The sequence below is a fragment of the Amphiura filiformis genome, chromosome 4, assembly GCF_039555335.1.
Source record: "Amphiura filiformis chromosome 4, Afil_fr2py, whole genome shotgun sequence".
NCBI lineage: Eukaryota > Metazoa > Echinodermata > Ophiuroidea > Amphilepidida > Amphiuridae > Amphiura > Amphiura filiformis.
Window position 1 is genome coordinate 76,546,297 of NC_092631.1, and position 11,062 is coordinate 76,557,358.

The 11,062-nt window shown below is 38.7% G+C and overlaps 1 protein-coding gene across 1 annotated transcript; it reads right to left on the reverse strand.

The window, feature by feature from the left end:
* Window positions 1-3,285: 3,285 nt before the first annotated feature.
* LOC140150384 (retinol dehydrogenase 8-like) lies at window positions 3,286-8,686 on the reverse strand. The gene is made up of 7 exons (XM_072172394.1): window positions 8,475-8,686; window positions 7,758-7,867; window positions 7,584-7,719; window positions 6,620-6,801; window positions 5,980-6,062; window positions 4,146-4,262; window positions 3,286-3,889 (listed from the first exon to the last, which is right to left on the reverse strand). Exons 1-7 carry the CDS (start codon window positions 8,605-8,607, stop codon window positions 3,559-3,561), a joined length of 1,092 nt encoding a protein of 363 aa, XP_072028495.1. The 5' UTR covers window positions 8,608-8,686; the 3' UTR covers window positions 3,286-3,558.
* Between the last annotated feature and the right edge of the window lie 2,376 nt (window positions 8,687-11,062).

Sequence of the window (11,062 nt, forward strand, 5' to 3'; positions counted from 1 at the left end):
ACAATACATAACCCAATTATAGTTGTTAACATCTTTTTTTCCTCAGGTATATTAAATAATCAGACATATGGGCAATTCCAGGGAGCATATCTTTACTACTAAAATAATGAGTGAAGTCTGTGTGTGTGCGTGTGGGGGGGGGGGGGGGTGTCTGTCTGTCCGGCTATGCATTTCGCCTCGCTTCGACTCATCGATCCGATATTTCGGATATAGATAGGTATCGGGAAAAGCATGTTGAACGGTTGGTTTTCAAAGGCCCCCTCGAGGTCAAAGGTCATCTATGGGGAAATTTAAATGATTGCCTCAAGTGGATAACATGAAACAGTCAAGTGCATAAGTCAAGTAGGCCTATATAAAATACTGGGGCTAAACTTTACACTTCACCCGATTTGGCTTAAACTGAGGTCACTCAAGAGCAAAGGTCATATGAGGTCAAACGTTAGAGTATGCCCAATCGGGCTTAAAAGTGGTAAAAAGAATCCGCAATATGACGGGATATAACGGGAACATGTAAAAAGTGTCATCAGCGGTCAACCAGTATCACTATCATGCTGCTACAGTTACTCTCACAGCAACGGGTGAACTATAATGAGCGAAGTGTGTGTCATGGGGGTGGGGGAGGGATGGGTGTGTGTGCGTCTGTCTGTCTGCCCGGCTAAGCGTTTTGCCGCGCTTCGACGCATCGATACGATATTTCGGATATGGATAGGTATCGGGACATATCAATTTGTAAGCGCTCTTTAGCAAAATCATAGTTTATTGAAATTACAACCGTATGACAAAACAGCCGAAAATAGTAACTTTTTGCACAAGATTTGCAATTTAAAGAGAATTGACCATTGCTCATTCTAGTGACGCCAGTATATGGACAAAATAAGTGTGCTTTTTCATTTAATGATATAAAATTTGAAAAATATTGTAAGGAACCCTTGAGGTTTTGACTTTTAAAACCTACATTTTGGTCAAAAAATGTGCTTGGATAGGTAGTTTTCAACAGATTTTCCACATTCGCCTTGCTATAACATTGAATTGCGTTATCTGTTGACCTAGTGACGAAAAGTGTTTTTATTGTGAAGTGTTAGCTTTCGTTTGATATAAAGAAAATTCTGATTGGATGAAGGAAACACTTGAGGTTAGAAGCTAGAAGCTCCGCAGCTCTTACATTGCTATGCACTCAACCGTGTAGTGTAATCAAGGTCTGTGTGGATACAATTCACTGTTTGCTTGAGAGCTCTTGGACGAAAATGTGTGCTCAGGTGTATCGAGGTGGAAACTGTGCGCATGATGGTTTATAAATGAATCGTTTTTGTGTAGAAACCTTTCCGTATGAAAGCATGTCCTTCGGCTGGTTTTGAAGGTCATCGGAGGTCAAAGTCAAATGTCGGGGATTTCAAACTTTGTCCGATCGGGCTCAACTTGTTGGGTGAAATACTTGATACCAGGGAAATATATGTGCGAAATGAAATTAAGGTCAACCAAGGTCAAAGGTCATCACGGAGGGTTCAAATTTCAAACTTTGCCCGATCGGGCTCAAACTTGGTGGGTGTTACAAGCAAGGATTACAATATACATGCGAAATAAAAGGAAGGTCAACCGAGGTCAAAGATCATCACATCACAGAGGGTTCAAATTTCAAACTTGGTGGGCGGAATCGTGCATATGAGGGGAACATGTAAAAATATATTCAAGGTCATCCAAGGTCAAAGGTCATCCAGGGGCTAAATTTTAAACTTCGCTCGATTGACTTAAACTTGGTGAAAGTAATTCTCATATTACGGAAGCATGAACAAAATCGCACCGAGGTCACTTGAGGTCAAAGGTCATATGGGGTCAAAAGTTAGAGTATTCCCAATCGAGCTTAAAAGTGGGAAGAAAAAATCCTCAATATAATGTGAGCATGTCAAAAGTCATAAGGGTCATCAGGGGTGAAATAACATGCTATCAGTTGCTCTTACAGCTATACGGGCGAACCAGTAGCCAAAAAACGGTACGGGAACGCTTAAATATGCAAATTTTCCTGCTCGCTGCGCTCGCAATATGTATCAAGACCATTTAAGGTTTGTAAATTGGGATCCCAAAAATTTGGCATGTGCAAGGGGGGGGCACAGAATTTTTGCTGGCCGAGAGGTGGGGGGGGCAAGCGATTTTTGGCGGCCGAGAGGGGAGAAGCGATTTTTGGCGAGGCGTTTGGAAATATACCCTCGGTCTCATAATTATTGCACAGCCACTGAGAATGAGCAACATTAAATATCAAAAATAATTCACCTGCGACACAGAGTTTTGACCATAAATCCCTCAAACAACCTGCCGTAGTTTATAAAAGGAATTAATGCAAGATTAAAAAACATTACCATTTTTCTGAGTGTAGTCTGGTTGTTTGATTATACAAAAGAAATTAACAAGGAAGTTAAAGCATTCGTGAAAATTAAAATTTAATGTGTGCGATGTATTTTTCTTTAAAGATTCCCTCATTTCACAAATTCTTTGCCACTTTCCTCTAATCTAATCCATGCCCTCCTTCCAATATATATTAAACCTTGACTTCAAAGTGTTTGGCAACCTTGATGCAAAAGTAAAATTTTAGTCCCTATATACCGGGGTTGGTCTGAAGGAAAAGATCGCCATTCTCCAAGTGTGAGTCGTCCTTAATTGCCAGTGAAGTAACAATGTACTGACTATGCACTGAAACGACACGCCCATTCTTTACTGTCCATAATATCCAAAGGTAATGGATAAGCTGTGGAGTCACCTGGAGGACAACAACCTTATCTCCAATTAAAGTAATTTGGTATTAGAGCTGACCACTTCACATCTGATGCCTTTACCACAATACGTGTCTCAGTGCCTTACAAACTCAATTTTACAACAAAGAAGAAGCGCACATTGCCTGCTTTTGAGCACACATTGCCTGCTTTTGACCGTGTTTGGCATCCTGGTCTTCTTTATCAGGACCCTTGCTGTTTAGCATTTTCATCGATGACTCCAAGGCCAACCTTCAGTACTGCCAACCTGAACAACATTTATGTATGCTGATGATGCACCATGTCATTCATCAAATCCAAGTAAAAGGTCAGTTGCCGGTTCACTCAATCAAGATTTTGAAGAGATTGAGACATGGGCTGTAACCTGGAATGTCCTGTTTGGAGCAGAGATAAAATGACTTTCTGAGATGTTCCAGATTTCATATCCTTATATTATACCCTTTAAAATCACACCAAAGAAAGTTAGGATGGTTTCGTGCTTTGTCTTCAAAAATCAATATTTCCTCCAGAATTTCTTTCGTGTTTGTCATATTTAATGGACTGTATCTACTAGTGCCTTCAACTGTCAGCGCCTGGTTTCATTCATATAGGTTACTAATTTATTTAATTTGGTTAAAATATCGTCATACGGCACTATGCTAAATCAGCGACGGTTTATAATAATATATCAGTATCACCAACACCTTCGTTTTAGGGTTAGAATTCGATAATTGTTGTCAGATAAAGGTGCTTTGAAATGGGATTGGGTTATGGTTTAATCGCTACCGAGTTTATACACAATTAAAATCAAATCAAATTAGGCTTTTAACCAATTATTCATGATGGCGTTACCCGTAGGGTCAATAAATCGTTCCGTTGCCAATCTCTTGATCGTCTCAGATGTCTGATAGCGACAATCAGGTTTGGGTGACAAGATAACGTCTTGAATCAGCTTCGCCACTTCTTGTGTTTCTTGCATTTCGTCTCCTGAGACGATTTTGGGGTCAAAGGATACCAAATCCGTAACGATCTTGCGGTCTTCTTCTCCTGGGATTTCATCGGCGTGGCCTACCCAAAGAGCAGTAGGGTTGTCACCAAATTGTTGCACCATATCGGTTGCAACAAAACCGGGTTCGATAACGGAAACCCTGCGAATCAACAGAATTAAAAACATTTACGATCAGATTTTGCGTCATGTTTTACCAAAAGTGTGATGACTGGTAAGCATGGGACATTTATTTTTGAAACATACTTATTGCATACAACACAGCGACAACAGCTGGTAAATAATTAAATTGTATGTCGCCCATGTTATATTAGACGATAGATGCACAACAGGGGCTAAAACAATACCTTTATTATCTAAATAATTATACATTTAAACAGACTCATTGGCCTACTTACCAGACGTTAAACTTCCTCAATGGTGGAGCGATAGATTCACTGAATCCCTCCAGGGCAAACTTGGAGGCAGTGTATTGTGCCGCAACAGGAACAGCTGAAAATGTGGTGTAAATGTATAAACAGCGTCAAACAAAACAAGCCTCACTCAAATGATCCGTCATAGATCTTGTGATGTGCCCTGAGTAATTTAATTTTGTTTACAATTAAAATCTGTATTATGAGACATTTTAGGGATTCCCCTTTCAGCAAATTGAATCATTTCTACTTTTGGATAGCTGGGAATCCCCCTTTTCAGTGTGTTGTACAATTGGGAAAGTCCCTTAGATTGTGAAATGGATATGATGACATCATATAGGAATCCCTTCACGAAGTGGTGTAATGTGAAAGGTTAATGTTTATTATTATTAAGGCTTGGGATATTCCAGATTACATCATGTGTTGTAAAAGGGCAATTGGCTATTAATAGAATGGGATTATCCAGTGCTTGGTATATAAAAAAATGTAGTGTTGTTCTGGGCTAGCTAATGTGCTTAAAGTCCATTTCCTTCAAAAAAAGGAAAAGCGAACCAGAAATATTTTATGAAGTCAATGTACTACAACCTGCCAGTAATGTCGGAGAAGATCTAGTTTACGTCAAAGTGCGTACCTCTTCCAAGAAAGGAAATTATATTCTTCTGTCGACTTGCTGAAGTCTGATTTATGAAACAACACATCTGTCAATGTAAGTGGAAACAAGGGGACTGTATACGACACAGGCCTTTTTCCTGAAGAAGTTGTGTAAAAGGTGAAAGTAGCACCAGTTTGGAGATAGAGAACAGCGCAAGGAGTTGAGTGTGGATAAAAAGCAGCACCATTTCTGAGCGAGGACTTTATACGCAAAGGATTTTCCGCATGGGATTATAAATGTACAGTGGACTTCGCTGAGCAGTGATTCTCGCAGGACACTGAATAAGGATATATACATCAGCCTTCCAGAACATTGCAAGAACTCTATGATCACCTAAAAGGAAACTGCTGGTTAAGCACTGAGTAGTTAAAATTGTGATTGTGTGATATTTTTGTATGTGCATTTGTTGTCATATATTGTACCAATCATATTTTACTTTACTTAGATATTGTTAACTTAATTAATCAGTGTGTTTTGTTGTGCATTCTGAAGTGAATTTGGGATAAAGGTGTTTTGTCTTGAGTCAGATTAAGCGGCTCGTAAAAATCTAAACCTCAGTGATCGTGTGTTAATAATCATATTGATACGGTCCTGGGTTGGTTGTATGCAGAATCATGTTTATAGCTCTAATTTGTTACCACATTTGCTACCAAAAGCTGTAAATTGACCAAGATTGAGGCCAGTATTTCATATTTGGTGCCCGGATTTCACATTTGGTGCCCGGATTTGGTGCGTTTCCAAAAGTTGCAAATCAAAACGATCATGCGAAACTGCTAGGCGTCATGGGCGTTGTCAAGCCTGCTTGCCCGTAGAGTCCTTGTCGATTTTCCCATGTGGCCGCAAAGAGCACGGTTTATTCGCAAGGTTACCCCACATTTCGTGGAAGCAGACGTTTTCGTCTTGGCTAGAGTGCCATCGATATTGCCACTAAAGGAAGTTTTGAATGAGAAAACGGAGATTTTGGTGTGAAACGGCCAAAATGGAAACAATTTAGATTTCTCATTGTTTTGATGGGAAACTTCGTGGTGTATGTGTGTCAGTCATTTATATTGTCTTATTAAAACTGATGAGATTTAGTATTCCACGGTGAGCTCAAAACTAACATTATTATTTTCTCATCCAAAAGAATGAGAAATTTAAATTCTTTCCAGTTTGACCACTTCTCACCTAATGTCCGTTCTCTCATCCAAAACTTCGTCTAGTGTACCTAGCTCTGCAATGTATCTCTGCATGCTCCTGTTATCTTGCAGCTTTTGAAAATGCATTTCATTTATGGAGACTTGGTAACAAATGTGAACTTTGAAATGGTATTGTGATGATCACCGGCGCTTTAGGCGCTTTAGGCCCAGTGACAATGGACAGCCTGTCCATTGTCACTGGGGGATACCTCACGCTAAATCGACAAAATTACTGTAAATCATCGATGATATTTTAATATGTAATTTTGTGAGCTTTTTGTTAAATCACATGATTAAGTTAAATTGTGGTAAATCGTAGAGTAGACCAATTGTACTCAATGGTCAGCTAAATAATAGCTAAAAATACAAACTGATTCAGTCATTCAGTTATCATGCTAAATCAGTGAAACTGTTGCAGAGAAAATGCGATATCCTCAGTGACGTAGCGTCTTGCATAGATTGTCAGATGGATCGGAGGCCCAGAACGAGGTGAACAGGTGAAGTAGAACGAGGCGATTGTGTATATTTTAAGAAACTGGTCAAAAGCACTGTTGGGTTGGAATACCACAGAGCCTCGGAATCATTAGACAAGCTATAGGAAACCATTGTTAGACAAATAAAGCACATACCATGAAATCCAAGTATACTTGAGAATTGGAGAATTTTGCCACACCGATTTTTTCTTTCATATAAGGAACTACTGTCTTAGTCATTCGTACGCTTCCAAAGTAGTTGACTTCCATGATGTCGTAGAACGTCTGCATTGGACCGGTTTCCCACCAATCTCCAGAAGTCACTCCAGCGTTATTGACTAAAACATGGAAAGATATTTTTTTCTTGAATGCCATTCCTAGATATATAACTTTTTTCTTGTGTCTAGGATTTAGTTTCAAAACTTAACGTTCGATGAAAGTCAAGTTAATGTATTGTCAAAGCAAAATATTGTTAATTTGAACTCATCATTATTATCAACGTAATGATTGACAGGAAATAGCTGAAATATTTGGCCAGTACATTCATCTACAACATTAGTAATTAACAATGACCCAAGTATACTGCCTTGACACGTCCGTATTAACAGGACGTTTTGTTGTTGTTGATGTTGTTGTTGTTGTTGTTGTAAAAGCTCCCTTAAGTTAACCACCACTTATTTATTTTTCTCTGTTGACAAGGAGGGTCTTCAATGAACGGCTTTTCAGGGCTACCAAACCTTCACATAAGCAGATAGGCGAGATCAAGGTCTGGCAAGATCTGTTGGCAAAGGGCATCAGTAGGCAAATGGTGGTCGACATATCTCATTCTTTTAGGAACTTAGTCCTGAAGAGGTCAGAGCTACTCCTGACTAAAGCTTGACAGTTACGGTAGTAAACAGAAAAGATGAAAGGGCATGCAGCAGGACAGAAAGTGGGCCGAATGCAATCTAAGTGAGATGCCTTTTAACTTTTATGCCCAGGCTTTTGTTATTAAATCGAGTGCAAAGTAGGTAAGATATAAAAAAAAAACCATATTGATTATTTTGGCATTAAAATATATTGGTTAAACCAATTTGTTTGTATTTTTGTTATTTATACAAATATACGAGTCAACTCTTACCCAAAACATCAATCTTTCCCTCATTGTCAATGATTTCCTTCACAGTTTTATCAATTGTATCTTGTTTGGTAACATCCAATTCCCGAATAAACAGTGTATCGTCAAGGTTACTACCTGCTTCCGTTTTAAGCTCATTCTGTCGTTTTTTACCAAATTACGCATAGTAGCATAAACCTTAAAACGACGTTGTGGATCTCTTGCAAGGGTCAAAGCTACTTCTTTACCGATGCCTTGAGCGCACCCTGTAATGAGGACTACATGTGACGCCATTTTACTGTCTAGTGCTGGATAAGTTGAGCACATCGATCATAATGTACCAAATGTTGAACATTGGATTCGCGAACATTATCTTTTATCTGTTGACATTGAACAACATGTGAAGTATATATGAAATTTCGCTGTTAGAGGCTATGCAATAATTATGAGCCTGGGGGGTAACATTTCCGAACAGCCGCCAAAAATCGCTTGCTCCCCCCCTTCGGCCTGCCAAAATCCCCCCCCTCTTGGCCAGCCAAAAAATCTTTGCCTCCCCTTTACACATACCAAATTTTTGGGATGACAATTTGCAAACATTAAAGACCCATTCAGCGATCCCAACGAAAGTGTAAAAGAAATAAATTGTTTATATAAATTACAGTACATATCATTAGATTTATAAAATTTACTTCGAAGACTGTTAAATATCAAAAATATCAATTTTTAATCATTAGCCATAAAATGTGTATTATATCGCGAATTTCAAAAAATCAAAATTATTTGATATCAGGACATTCTTCGCGTTTAGAATGCAATTCGATATGTCTGATATGTTCTCATATCCCACAAAAATACTGTCCAAACGTTCATACCCCACCCCTTATAATTTCCAAAACGATGCTGTTTTAAGCTCACTCTGTCGTTTCACCAAATTGCGCATAGTAGCGTAAACCTTAAAGCGCCGTTGTGGATCTCTTGCAAGAGTCAAAGCTACTTCTTTACCGATGCCTTGAGCGCACCCTGTAATGAGGACTACTTGTGACGCCATTTTAGTGTCTAGTGCTGGATAAGTTAGGTGCTGTTGAGCACATCGATCCTAATGTACCAAATGTTGAACATTGGATTCGCAAACATCTTTTATCTGTTGACATTGAACAACATGTGAAGTATATATGAAATTTCGCTGTTAGAGGCTATGCAATAATTATGAGCCTGGGGGTAACATTTCCGAACAGCCGCCAAAAATCGCTTGCTCCCCCCCTTCGGCCTGCCAAAAATCGCTTGCCCCCCCCTCTTGGCCAGCCAAAAAATCTTTGCTTCCCCTTTACACATACCAAATTTTTGGGATGACAATTTGCAAACCTTAAAGACCCATTCAGCGATCCCAAACGAAAGTGTAAAAGAAATAAATTGTTTATAAATTTCTTAAAAGTGAAGGATAAGTCATTCAAATTGTCATTTGGCATTTTTGAAATGAAAAATTTGGCAAAACACAAAGAAAACAGCAGTATTAACGAAGATGAAGCCCCATTCAAATACATGTAGTCATGAAAATTCCTTATTTTTGCCTTAAATACACGTGGTTTTTTTTTACATATTTATGACAATGACAAAGGTACCAAAATCTGAATTTTTACGATCGTCCGGATGAGCAAGCTGGTCTAGATATAAAGCGCAGCGAGCAAGAAAATTTGCATACATACACTTTAAGTACATATCATTAGATTTATAAAATTTACTTCGAAGACTGTTACATATCAAAAATATAAATTTTTAATCGTTAGCCATAAAATGTGTATTATATCGCGAATTTCAAAAAAAAATCAAAATTATTTGATATCAGAAGGACATTCTTCGCGTTTAGAATGCAATTCGATATGTCTGATGTGTTCTCATATCCCACAAAAAATACTGTCCAAACGTTCATACCACCCCTTATAATTTCCAAAACGATGCTGTTTTCACCGTTCACTCACTTCCCTCAGGAGCATTTTCCACTTACATTGAGAGGGTGTTTCCCAATTTGGCGTACTTCAAACAAATCACCTTCATTCTAGCTGGATGTGTACTACACATTGTGTAGTCTTTGGCCAAGCAAACCAAATGACTGGTTTTAAAGTACAGTTCAATCGGTAAGGCACCAATCGCACATTGTCTGTTAATACAGTCCCTAAGTCGAAGGTACATGTATATGCCGACCGAAGATCCGCTATGTTGAAGGTCCGCTATATTTAAGGTACGTAGTGTGAAATAAGGTTCGGTTTGTCGAAGGTCCGCTATATTGATGGTACGTAGTGTGAAATAAAATTCGCTATGTCGAAGGTCGGCTATATTGAAGGTATGTCGTATGAAATAAGGTTCGCTATGTCGAAGGTCCGCTATATTGAAGGTAGGTAGTGTGAAATAAGGTTCGCTTTGTCGAATGTCAGCTATATCGAATATAACTATGGTTCGCTTTGTCGAAGGTCCGCTATGTCGAATATAACTAAGGTTCGCTACGTCGAATCTATCCCTAACCATAAACCTAACTAACCCTTTACCCTCATCCTAACCCGAATCCTAGCTCTAACCCTAACACTACTCCTAGCCCTAACCCTAGATAATCCTATTTTATATTTGACATAGCGAGCCTTATTTCATATTCTACATAGTGGACCTTTTGACATAGCGAAATTTATTCATATTCTACATAGTGGACCTTCGACATAGCGGGCGTACACCCCATTGTCTGAATGCCACCTGCTGGATGATTTGTGCCCATTAGCAGATTAGTCCAGTTTACTCAGCTAGTCAATATAATTGCAGTTACAGCACAGGCATCGTTTCAATAATTTACTTCGACATACGATGATACACGAAATAACGTATATGTAGTTATATCCTCGGACGTACGTTTTATTCATTAAACTGTATTAATATATTTCAGAATTAAAATCACGCATTATGATCAACCATCGAATAATAAGGTGTAGTTGAACACAAGTAATCGCGAGTGAGTTCGTGTTTATGTAATTTTCACTGCCAGAGACTTGAGACTAAGACAGAATATGTGTATAGTTTGAACGAATTTGAATTCAAACAAGCAATCGTCACAACAAAACGAAGCGTTTGAGCTAATAGTATTCAGTATAACCATAGACTGTCTACTATACACAACGTTCAACCGAAACAATGGGCAATGACGTAAGCATCCGAGGTAACTTAACAACCGAACAAGAATTATCACCTATATTTGATGTTTTTCGGCAAATGTTGCTAGCAATTGTGGTGAGTTTGATCATTGTTGGCAATAGCTTGTGTCTTCTTGTATTAATCAAGTCAAAGGATACACACAATCCGGACGAGGTTGGTGAAATCTTGATGACATCACTTACGTTAGCAGACTTAACCACGGGAATAGGAAATGCCCTTATGCTACTGCTTCTTTACATCTTTGGAGATCGGTTCCCAGAACATGTATCAACTTTACTTTGTCAAATTAGTGGAAGTGTCGGCATTTGTGG

Excerpts from the sequence above, each read along its gene's own strand:
- LOC140150384 (XM_072172394.1), bottom strand. The coding sequence starts at position 8,607 with ATGGCGTCACAAGTAGTCCTCATTACAGGGTGCGCTCAAGGCATCGGT. Across the intron at positions 7,868-8,474 it reads CAATTTGGTGAAACGACAGA|CACTAGACAGTAAAATGGCG; the intron begins GTGAGCTTAAAA and ends CAACTTATCCAG. Across the intron at positions 6,802-7,583 it reads GGGAAAGATTGATGTTTTGG|TCAATAACGCTGGAGTGACT; the intron begins GTAAGAGTTGAC and ends TCCATGTTTTAG.